This window comes from Stenella coeruleoalba (assembly GCF_951394435.1).
Source record: "Stenella coeruleoalba genome assembly, chromosome: 3".
In the NCBI taxonomy this organism is placed as follows: domain Eukaryota; kingdom Metazoa; phylum Chordata; class Mammalia; order Artiodactyla; family Delphinidae; genus Stenella; species Stenella coeruleoalba.
The window spans coordinates 168410825-168422813 of NC_137148.1; the positions used below are offsets into that span (position 1 = coordinate 168410825).

Here is an 11989-nt window from a genome sequence, read left to right on the forward strand (position 1 = left end):
TGAGGCTTCGTTGTGAGCAGTGGGGGAGAATGGCCCAGCAACTTCCCAGGAGGCCCAAGACCTTAGGGTGACCGTCAAGGTGGCCTCAAAGGTAACACTCTCGGGACCTCCCTACTGGTCCAGTGGTTAAGACTCCACGCTTCCAATGCAGGGGGCGCGGGTTCGATCCCTGGTCAGGGAACTAAGATCCCACATGCCCACCCGGTGTGGCCAAAAATAAATAAATAAAGGTTACACTCCCTTAGGTCATGAGCCTTGGGTGTGGTTGTCATTACGGGAAGTTAAGGCCCCATTTTCAGAAGTAGAAGTGGCGGACAAGGGAGGAGGGGGGAATGGGGCGGAAGAAAGTCACGGCTGTCCCCCACCCCCCTCCCTCTGGCGCCTTGCTCTTTTTGAAGATGCCGGCTCAGTCACCCACACCCCACAGAAGACAACAGCACACGTCCCGGGCTTTCTCCATCATCTTCTCGGAGGTTTATTTCCAACCCCGCCCCTCTGAGACAGGAACCCGCCCCTCCGAGGCCCGGCCACACACCCAGGCCCGCGCCACCGCCCCGCAAGCGCAACCTTAGGCTATTCGGCCCGCAGGCGACAGCAGCGAGCTCCGGTCCAGTCCATGCCGGCGCACTGACAGTGGCACGTGGTCTCGGCGCGCACGTCCCACGAGCCACAGGCAGAGCCGCAGGTGCAGCTGGTGACGGCGAAACCTACGAGGCGGAGCGAGGAGGAGAGAGCTTGGACTCTGAGCCAGAGGCTGCGGGCCTGGGGTTCCAGGGGAATGGCAGCGTGGGCGGCGGGGAGGCCGGGGGCCTGGACACCAGTGTCCTGAGGAAATGGGGTCCGGGAGTTGGGAGAAGGGACAAGGCTGGGAGTGCAGACCAGGACATTAACAGAAGTAGAGGCTGAGACTCTGTGGTCCTAGAGAAATAGAGGCTGGACCTAGGGGAGGGGGTTATGGGGTACTGAGAACAGAACTGAGAGCCTGGACCACGGGTTCTGTACTCACCTGCGGGGCAAGTGACCAGGTGCCCCCTGGAGGTGACACTGCGGCAGTCCAGGCCAATGTTCCTTATTGCCGCAGGATCTATGGAAGGAGTGACCGAGGTAACTGTGAAACCGAGCTGCCCCTCCCCCAATCTCATGCTGCCCAGGCCCTGGTGGTTTGGAGACGGGCAGGGGGCTCAAGGAAACCGCCCCTGGGGAAGGCCCAGGGGGTCGGGAGCTCATCACCTCTCAAGATTCTGCTTTGAGGTGGGTGTTTTGGAGGGAGGAGGGTTTGGAGCTATTGCTAAAGGTGGAGCTGGGGGAAATGGGGTTGGGTTGGGTTTGGGGTTGAGATTTGGTTGGGGTTGGAGTTGGGGTTGGCTTGACGTTCGCTCCATGTCAGGAATCAGAGGGGCCCCTGAGGCCCCTGCCGAGGTTGGATGCGAGGGTGCTCACTTAGGGAGCTGGTGAGTTCCTGGATCTTCTCACTGATGGCTTTATCCATGGGACACGTCAACTTGCCACACACCAGCAGCCCCAGGACTGGGAGGAGGAGAAGGGAGAGAGCCTTCATCCTGTAGGTGCTGCAAGAGGGAACCGAGAGACCCCAGCTGCATCAGCCCCTCTCCAACCTGGGAAGGGTCAGGCCCACAGAATGTGTGGGATCGGGAACCCTGGGTCCCCACGGGGGACGGGGCTGGAGGCCCAGCTTTGCCCCTAAAGGCGGGAGCAACTGTCACTTACCCTCTCCGTGGACTCAGCAGGCCCAATTTTGGACACGAATGACGTGCCTCTGCCTCAGCTCTCTCTTTAAGGCCTCCGAGTGTGGGGCTTCCTGTCTTGGCTAAGACCCCTGGCATCCTGGGACTCCCTTCCCACATCCGGGGCTAAGAGGAAGCCCCCAGGGTAGAGTCCAGGGACCTAGTGGTGCCACAGCCTCTCCTTCAAGAGCCTTCCCTTCCCACATCCAGGCTGGGACTGGTCCAGAGGGTAGAACCTGGGGGATAATTCCAGGAACCATAGTCGACGGGGCAGGGACAGATACAGGAGCTTGCACGGAGGGGAGGGGGCACACAAACGTGCCCAAAATAATGTCCTTGTTTGAGAACTGCATGCCATGTTCATTCCCAAAAAGCTATCACCATAGAAGAGATAGATAAAATCATGGTTTATTCCTTCGATAGAATAGTCGGCAATTGACGTGTGCAAACTACGGCCCATGGGCCAGATCTAGCCCACCATCTTTTTTTTTTTTTTTTTTTTTTGGCCACACTGAGCATCATGCGGGATCTTAGTTCCCCAACCAGGGATCGAACACCCATCCCCCTGCAATGGAAGCACGGAGTCTTAACCACTGGACCACCAGGGAAGTCCCGCCTACCATCTCTTTTTGTATGACTCATGAGCTAAGAATGGTTTTCACATTGTTTGGGTTTGTTTTGTTTCCAATATGGATGGATTTTTTTAAAAATTGTGGTAAAACACACGTAACATAAAATGCACCATTTTAACCATTTTCAAGTGTAAGTTCAGCAGCCTTAAGGCAGTGTGACCACCGAGGCAGACACTGGAATGCTGTGGCCACAAGCCAAGGAATGCCAGAAGCCACCAGAAGCTGGAAGAAGCAAAGAACCAACTTTTCCCTAGTCTTTAGAGGGAGTATGGCTTGATTTCAGCCATACAGTGTTGTGTAATCATCAGCCCTGTCCATTTCCAGAACTTTCTTTTTACCATCCTAAACTGAAACCTTACCTATTAAACACTAAGTCCCACTTCCTCTTGAAGCCCCTGGTAATCTCTCATCTAGTTTCTATTTCTATGAATTTGCCTATTCATATAGCAAATAAGTGGAATCATACAATATTTATCCTTTTGTGCCTGCCTGATTTCACTGAGCATAACATTTTAAGGTTCATCCATGTTGCAGCATGGATCAGAACCTCATTCCTTTTTAAGGCTAATATTCAATTTTATGTCCATACCGCATTTCGTGTATCATCTGTTGATGGACAGTTGGGTTGTTCCCACCTTTTGGCTATTGTGAAGGATGCTGCTATGAACCTAGGGGCAGGACGGGATAAAGACACAGGCGTAGAGATGGACTTGAGGACACGGAGAGGGGGAAGAGTAAGCTGGGGCGAAGTGAGAGAGTAACATTGATATATATATTCACTACCAACTGTAAAATAGCTAGCTAGTGGGAAGCAGCTGCATAGCACAGGGAGATCAGCTCAGTGCTTTGCGACCACCTAGAGGGGTGGGATAAGGAGGGTGGGAGGGAGACGCAAGAGGGAGGGGATATGGGGATATACGTATGCCTATAGCTGATTCACTCTGTTATACAGCAGAAACTAACACAACATTGTAAAACAATTATACTCCAATAAATATGTTTAAAAAATTTAAAAAAATAACTTTTGAAGGATGCAAAAGAAGTGGGCAGCTCTAACTACAGGCAGGGTGAAAAGCAGAGAGAATGTGTGGAACCCCCTGGGGCTCCCCAGGGACTCAGTTTGAAAACCCTTAGTTCAGTAGCAGGAAAGAGTTATATATGCCCTGGTAAAGAAATGTTCACATACTGAGGTCTGGGGAAGTCGTTCTGGCTTATACATGAGTTAATGTGAATTTTGTGCTGGTAAAACAGCCTGCTTGTGGCCTATGAAAACTACATTGTGCATCTGCTTTAATTATTAAAGAAAAGGGCACATTGACCAGAAGTAAAGAATGTCCGTGTTCAAAATAAAGATTAAAGCCCCTCTTCCTGGGATGCCAGGGCTGGTCCTCCTTTGATGATAAGACTCCCTTCCCAGGCGCCAAGGTCCTACCGACTCACTGTGTACATGCTGATCTGTTTTTATGAAACCTTGAAGGAGTGTCTCCCTGACTTCTTTGATGTTCTCTGTTCTTACAAGATATAAAACTGTGCTGAAAACCCTGCTTCTCCCAAGCAGTTTCTCAGAGTTTTCCTCTGAGAAGCTGTCTTCTGGGCTATAGTCCTCAGTTTGGCTAAAATAAAACTCTTTCTATTGCTATTATTGATTGTTTATTGATTATTGTCATCGATAGCCCCTTAATTCTCTTTAAAAAAAATCCCTTTATCCTCCCTGATTTCTACCAGCAAAACTGAGCTCTAGTGACCTTTTACATCTAATACTACTTAATACAATTCTAGAACCAGGTCTTTAAAAAGTACAATAGGGCAATCACATAACTACAATTTTTAAAAATCAATCTTATTGAGGTATAATTTCCATATAATAAAATGCATCTATCTTAAGTGTTCAGTTGCATGCATTTTGACAAGTCTATATACCTGCATACTGCATGAATGTTTTGTTTTTCCCAAGTATTGCTTTTTTAAAAAATCAGGTGTAATTTACATACGGCAAAATTCGCCCTTTTTACTGAGTTCTGAGTTTTGACAAATGCATACAGTTGTGTAACCACTGCCACCAAATACTTATAATTTAAATTATAATTGGGAAAAAAAAGGAAGTTTCCCAAAGATCTGAAGGAAAACTGTCCTGAAGTAACAGAGAAGGAGATTTTTCTACCCATACAACTGGTTTTCCTGTGCGCTGCAGATCTTGTGAATATTGGTAAGTGTTACCAGTTTGTTCTCACCTCTGTTAATATACATCTGTCCTTGAAGTAATTTTGAACAAAGAGGCCTGTATCACTCAGAGGACTGGAAACTGTTGCCACTTGTTGTGAAACTGACTTCCAGAGGCAACCTACGCTTCTGACTGGTTGCCTTGCTACATAACTTGGCCTAGTGATGATGTCGCAATGACAGGTACCTCTGCCAATCAGAAGAGAATCATTGACACTTGCTTCCTGTCCCACAAGGATGAAAGAAAATAAAAGTAAAAGCCTTGATAATTATTAGAGAAATGCTAATCAAAGCCACAATGAGGTATATATTCACACTGGTCAGAATGGCCATCATCAAAAAGTACAAACAATAAATATCATATATATATATCTCAACACTGTATCACTGTGTTGTACACCTGAAGCTAACATGACATTGTAAATCAACTGTACTTCAATAATAAAAAACATAATAAAATTTTAAAAATTAAAAAAACTGTTGGTGGGAATGTAAATTGGTACAGCCACTATGGAGAACAGTATGGAGGTTCCTTAAAAAACTAAAAATAGAACTACCATACGACCCAGCAATCCCACTACTGGGCATATACCATGAGAAAACCATAATTCAAAAAGAGTCATGTACCACAATGTTCACTGCAGCTCTATTTACAGTAGCCAGGACATGGAAGCAACCTAAGTACCCATCGACAGATGAATGGATAAAGAAGATGTGGCACATGTATACAATGGAATATTACTCAGCCATAAAAAGAAATGAAATTGAGTTATTTGTAGTGAGGTGGATGGACCTAGAGTTTGTCATACAGAGTGAAGTAAGTCAGAAACAGAAAAACAAGTACCGTATGCTAACACATATATATGGAATCTAAAAAAAAAAAGGTTCTGAAGAACCTTGGGGCAGGACAGGAATAAAGATGCAGACGTAGAGAATGGACTTGAGGACACGGGGAGTGGGAAGGGTAAGCTGGGACGAAATGAGAGAGTGGCATGGACATATATACCACTACCAAATGTAAACTGGATAGCTGGTGGGAAGGAGCCACATAGCACAGGGAGATCAGCTCGGTGCTTTGTGACCACCTAGAGGGGTGGGATAGGAAGGGTGCGAGGGACATGCAAGAGGGAGGAGATATGGGGATATATGTATATGTATAGCTGATTCACTTTGCTATAAAGCAGAAACTAACACACCATTGTAAAGCAATTATACTCCAATAAGGATGTTTAAAAAAAATTTAAAGAAAAGGGGAATGGTGTGGAGACGGGAGGGAGAGTCTGACCACAGCTTCCTGACAGCCTCCACCTTGTGCCCCATTTCACAGATGGGAAAACTGATGTTGGGTGAGGCTGAGTCACTCCCGAAGGGGAGATTTCAGATCCAGATTTGTTGGATGCCGGAGTCCTTATTTATTTATTTATTTATTTGGCCGCAGCTCTTGGCTTGTAGGATCTTACTTCCCGGACCAGGGATTGATCCTGCGCCCCCAGCAGTGAAAGCGCCGAGTCTTAACCACTGGACTACTAGGGAAGTCCCAGGAAAGAGTTTTATTTGAGCCAAACTGAGGACTATAGCCTGGAAGACGGCCTCTCTGATAACTCTGAGGAACTGCCCCAGAGATGCATGGTTTTCAGCGCAGTTTTATATCTTGTCAGAACAAAGGACATCAAACAAGTCAGGGAGATGCTCCTTCAAGGTTTCAAAAAAGAAAAACAGATCATCATGTACACAGTGAGTCGGTATGACCTCGGCGCCTGGGAAGGGAGTCTTATCATCAAAGGAGGACCAGCCCTGGCATCCCAGGAAGGGAGGCATTTAATCTTTGTTTTGAACATGGACATTCTTTATTTCTGGTCAATGTGCCCTTTTCTTTAATAATTAAAGCAGATGCACAATGTAGTTTTCATAGGCGACAAACAGGCTGTTAGCATAAAACAGGCTGTTAGCTTAGGCCACAAACAGGCTGTTGGCATAAAATTCAAGTTAACTCATGTATAAGCCAGAATGACTTTCCCTATATCTCAATATGTGAACATTTCTTTGATCAGTATATATGTATTAAATCACTACGTTGTACACCTTAAGCTTATGCCAACGAAGCTGGGGGAAAACCAGATTCCACATTTAAGTATTTGTCTGTCTCCATCTGACTTATTTCATCCAGCAAATACTTTATGTAAATCTATGTAGACGTTACAGAATGAGGCACGGTATGTAATGGATGCTTCAAACGTAGCTTTTTTTCGGGAGGGGGATCAATATTTTCCCAGAATTTCCCCAGCCACAGAGAGGGATCAAGGCTCTGAGTGGTCACTCAATGTGGAGGGGCCACCAGCCAAAACTTCCTCTTCCTGTCCTGTCCCCTCAATACCTCAGCCCTGGGGACCCCATCTCAGCCCAACCGGAACAGAACTTTCCCACTTTCAGGGCTATTTCCTCACCTCCAGGAGTCTTTTCACAATATTTTTGGCAGTAGCTGTTGGTTAACTTGTGTTTTCAGATTTTGAGCAACTTTACAGAAAAAAAAAAAAAAAGGGGAAGCTTGCCTTGCTTCCTTGACATCTGCTGGGTTCCCCGGGGCCACTCAGCCCCTCCCCCAGAGGCCTCAGGCAATTCTTGCTTTGCTAGGGTCCTGCGGGTTTCACCATCCCACCTCCACCCCTCTCTGCCCAGCCGGCAGCTCCACCATGTCTGGGATCCTCAATTTTTCGTTCTTTTTTAAAGCAGCTTTATTGAAGTATAATTTACATACCACATTCCTCCATTTCAATTGTACAACTCAGTGATCTGTAGTAAGTTTCACAGGGTTGCACAGCCATTACCACAATCCAATTCTGGAAAGTTTCTATCACCCCTAAAAGGAATCTTGTGCTCCTTTGCAGTCACTCTCTATTCCCACCCCCACCCCTAGGCAACCACTTTCTGTCTGTGAATTTGCTTACTCTGGACATTTCATATAAGTGGAATCGTACACTATGTGGTCTTTTGCATCAAGCTTATTTACTTAGCATAGTGTTTTGAGGTTCATTAATGTCATAACATGTACTTTGGTCCTTGACTGAGCTGCGTTCCATCGCCTGGACGTACCACATTGATTTCCATTCACCAGCTGATGGGCATTTGGATTGTTTCCACCTTTGGGCTATTATGAATAATGCCATGAACGTTCCTGGACACGTCTTTGTGTGGATGTATATTTTCCTTTCTCTTGGGTGAATTCTTTTTAATGCAGGGTCAGTTTCCATTGTCTAAATGTACCGTAAAGTATTTAAACTTTTATTTTTTTAGTTTTTTAAAAAAACTGAAGTGGAGTTGATTTACAATGCTGTGTTAGTTTCAAGTGTACAGCCAAGTGATTCAGTTATACACACACATATATGTATTTTTTTTCAGATTCTTTTCCATTATAGGTTATTACAAGATACTGAGTATAGTTCCCTGTGCTAGACAGTAGGTCCTTGTTTTTTACCTATTTTATATATAGTCGTGTGTCTATGTTAATTCCAAACTCCTGGGAATTCCCTGGTGGTTCAGTGGTTAGGACTCAGCACTTTCATTGCCGTGGGCCCGGGGTTCCATCCCTGGTAGGGGAACTAAGATCTGCACAGTGCAGAAAAAAAAACAAACAAAAAAATAGAAATCCAAACTCCTAATTTATCTCCCCCGCTCACTTTTATTTTTAAGTAAAGCAAATTCAAGACCACAAACTTTTCCCTCCTGTTAACTTGGATGAGATATTGCTCTAGCAGAGCCCCCTGCCCTGCACAGCATGGGCTGAGAAGCCTCCCTGCTATGATGTGTCCCCATGTCCCCACAACCAAGAGCATCAGTGCTCACCACCCCAGGGGTGCCCTCCTGACCTTCTGAAGCCCTGATGCTGACCTGAGGAATCCTTTTTTCTCACTTTGTGGAGTCCTCCTTCTTGGCACATCCTGAGAACTACCGCCCAGCCGGGGCCAGGCCATCTTACAGTATTAAATAATAATGATGTATTATTATATTAATACTATATTATCGTGGTATATATTAATATATTATTATTGTGGCAGTCGGTGGTTCTTGGATGTTGCCTCTAAGCTTATACCATGACCACCAGTGACTCTGGAGTCTGTTCCCACCCCAGGCCTCCCCGATGAGCTCACGTGTCCAGCTGCCTCCCGGGGATTCAGCGACCTAATCCACACCCACAATAACACGTAACAAAACGCGCTAGGTTGTAACTTTCCATACGAACCAACTTCAGTAGTTGCTGAGAGTCCTTTCAAGAAGGATCCCAGCTGATTCCAGTGGGAGGAATGACAAGTTTGAAAATAATCTTCAAGAGATATTGGCAATAAATAAATAGATAAAATTTTAAAGTACAGAAAAAAAAATTGGGGAATTCCCTGGCAGTCCCGTGGTTAGGAATCCGCGCTTTCACTGCGGTGACCTGGGTTCGATCCCTCGTTGGGGGACTAAGATGCCACAAGCCTCGCAGCGTCGGGGAAAAAAATAATAAAATTAAATTTAAAAAAAAAAGGAAGAGATCGGAAGGAATCCATGGCTGCTAAAACCTTTATGTGGAGAATTGTTGGAAACCAGGGACACCTCCCGCCCGCCCCCATCCCACCGACCAATCGTAGGGACATGACATCATGGAGCTCCTGACGTGAGGTCTCACAGGACGCAGAGAGAGGGTGGATTTTACCCTCACACGAGGGTTTTGAGAATTCTGTGTAATGCATGTGGAGGGCTTGGCAGGGTGCCTGGGGCGTGGTCAGGGCCTGACACTACCGGCTGCTGTGGCCCATTTTCGGGGGCGGGGATGGGGGTGGTCCGTGAATATTTGTAGAATCAAAATGCCCTGAGGTGGGAGCCTTTACAACATCGTCTACGTACAAATAAGGGCCAGAGGCCGAGGCGATTTAAGCAACAGAGTTTCGCTGGCGCTGAGAACTATTGAGTAACTCATGACCTACTCCTCCTCCCCCACCCCCGCCGTCTCTAATAGGGTCACCCAAGCTCGGGTTACAGACGCTAAAGATCAAAGCAGCCAGCAAATTGAGCCACAGCGCCCCCTGGCGCTCGGAGCGCTTACCTACCTAGGCGGGTCCCGGAAGAAAACCGCGGCTTTACAAGGAGGAGAGTTTAAAAGTTAAACTTTAAAAAAAAATTAACTAATTAATTGATTTGGGGCTGTGTTGGGTCTTCCTTGCTGCGCGTGGGGGCGTGGCAGCTACTCTTCGTTGCGGTGCGCGGGCTTCTCATTGCGGCGGCTTCTCTTGTTGCGGAGCACCGGCTCTAGGCGTGTGGGCTCAGTAGTTGTGGCTCGCGGCCTCTAGAGCACAGGCTCAGCATTTGTGGCTCGCGGGCTTAATTGCTCCATGGCATGTGGGATCTTCCCCCACCACGGATCGAACCCGTCTCCCCTGCACTGACAGGCCGATTCTTAACCACTGCGCCACCAGAGAAGTCCCTAAAAGTTAAACTTTTAAATCCATCTCCCTCCCACTCCGTCTCCCAGTAGAAAGGCTTCTCTGCCAAAGCCGTGGCGGGGGGCGGGGCATCCAGGGCCAGCCGTCTCAGTGGTCTGAGATGACTCACTTTCTCCCCTGCACCTCATCTACTCGACAGCCTTGCACGTCCATCTTTCTGCCCTATTACGCGTTTCGCATAAATCTTAGTAGAATTGCTGAATCGGAGGGGTTTTTGCTTCTCCAAGGCCCTACCTGCAAAACTGTCCGTGCAATTTTTCTGGGAAGAGTGTCTTTAGACTTCTCTGAATTCTCAAAAGGATAGGTGACCTCAAAATCAGGGCCAAGTCTTCCGTGGGCAGGGAAGGAGGGCCTCAAGTGTCCTGTGTCCACCCATGCCCCCCTGGTCCCAGTCTTGGAGGGGCCACAACTCCAGAGATGACAGGATGGAAATGGGTAGCGCTCCACTGGGGGGCACTATACCCAATTTACCCGCCCACCAGGGCCCCCTCCCAAGGCACTCATCCCAGCTGAGCCCCATCGCCAACATTAGACTTGGGGCCCCCACCTGACCCTGCTCAGATCCTTTCTGTAGTTTCCCATCATCCCAGCAGGGGCCAAATCCTCACTCAGGCCTCGGGTGGCTCTCAGACCTTGTCGTCCCTCAAGACCTTTCCCTCTGGCTCCATTCTGCTCTCTTGCCTTTGCCTCCACTGTGCCCTCCCCTCCCTTCCCAGACTCCTCTTCACTTTCATTCTCTTAAGTGCCACCTCCTCCAGGAAGCCTTCCCAGGCTGCCCCTGAGTGGATTACCATGTTCTTGGGGCTCCCACAGCCACATGTGCCACAGACTGCCAGCCTGGCTGTGTGTCTGTGCTCCAGAGAGAAGGGCCTTCATCTATCTTATTCAGGCTGTGAGATTCACATCTCACTTTAGCTGAGTGTTATGGGCTGAACTGTGTCCCCAGAAAATTCATATGCTGAAATCCTAACCCCCATGCCTCAGAATGTGACTGTATTTGGAGACAAGATTTTTAAAAGATAATTAAGTCAAAACGAGGTCATTAGTGTAGACTTTAAGCCAATATGACTGGTATCCTTATAAGAAGAGGAGATTAGGGGCTTCCCTGGTGGCACAGTGGTTAAGAATCCGCCTGCCAATGCAGGGGACATGGGTTTGAGCCCTGGTCCGGGAAGATCCCACATGCCACGGAGCAACTAAGCCCGTGCACCACAACTACTGAGCCTGCGCTCTAGAGCCTGTGAGCCACAACTACTGAAGCCCGGGCGCCACAACTACTGAAGCCCACGTGCCACAACTACTGAAGCCCGCACGCCTAGAGCCCGTGCTCCACAACACGAAAAGCCACCGCAATGAGAAGCCCGTGCACCTCAACGACGGGTAGCCCCCGCTCGCTGCAACTAGAGAAAGCACGCGTGCAGCAATGAAGACCCAATACAGCCAAAAATAAAATAAATTAAAATAAATAAATTTAAAAGAAGAAGAAGAGGAGATTAGGACACAGACACACACAGAGCGAAGAGCATGTGAGGACACAGGGAGAAGATGGCCATCTATAAGCCAAGGAGAGAGGGTTTAGAAGAAATCAACCCCGCCGACACCTTGATCTTGGACTCCCGGTTTCCAGAACTGTGAGAGAATAATCTCTGTTGTGTAGGTCACCCGGAATGTGGCACTTTGTTATGGCAGCCTTAGCAAACTAACACACCCAGTGAAGGGTCTGATAAGTCCTGCAGTTAGGAGCCCCTGTGAACAGCCTGGAGAAAGTGGGGGCGGGGAGGAGGATAAGCAGGGAGAGTTCTAACTCTCTGGGGTGGGAAATGGGCATCGTTTGCTGTGTTCCTCACACAAATGCAGATTCTGATCCTAGGAGCCTGAGAAGACCCCTGGCCTCGTGTGGCCCCAGGCCCCACTG

General features: G+C 47.8%; 1 protein-coding gene across 3 annotated transcripts; it reads right to left on the reverse strand.

The window, feature by feature from the left end:
• Positions 1-454: 454 nt before the first annotated feature.
• RETN (resistin) lies at positions 455-9228 on the reverse strand. Of its 3 annotated transcripts, none has more exons than XM_079917599.1 (4): positions 8835-9228; positions 1441-1568; positions 1007-1084; positions 455-707 (listed from the first exon to the last, which is right to left on the reverse strand). In XM_079917599.1, exons 2-4 carry the CDS (start codon positions 1556-1558, stop codon positions 574-576), a joined length of 330 nt encoding a protein of 109 aa, XP_079773725.1. In that variant the 5' UTR covers positions 1559-1568; positions 8835-9228; the 3' UTR covers positions 455-573. The 3 variants fall into 3 exon arrangements, with proteins under 3 accessions (XP_079773725.1, XP_079773724.1, XP_079773726.1); XM_079917598.1 differs by lacking the exon at positions 8835-9228 and adding an exon at positions 8483-8660; XM_079917600.1 differs by lacking the exon at positions 8835-9228 and adding an exon at positions 4609-4695.
• Positions 9229-11989: the final 2761 nt, after the last annotated feature.

Excerpts from the sequence above, each read along its gene's own strand:
- RETN (XM_079917598.1), bottom strand. The coding sequence starts at position 8,565 with ATGGCCTGGCCCCGGCTGGGCGGTAGTTCTCAGGATGTGCCAAGAAGG. Across the intron at positions 1,569-8,482 it reads GAGAAAAAAGGATTCCTCAG|CACCTACAGGATGAAGGCTC; the intron begins GTCAGCATCAGG and ends TCCCTCTTGCAG. Across the intron at positions 1,085-1,440 it reads GGAACTCACCAGCTCCCTAA|ATCCTGCGGCAATAAGGAAC; the intron begins GTGAGCACCCTC and ends CTCCTTCCATAG.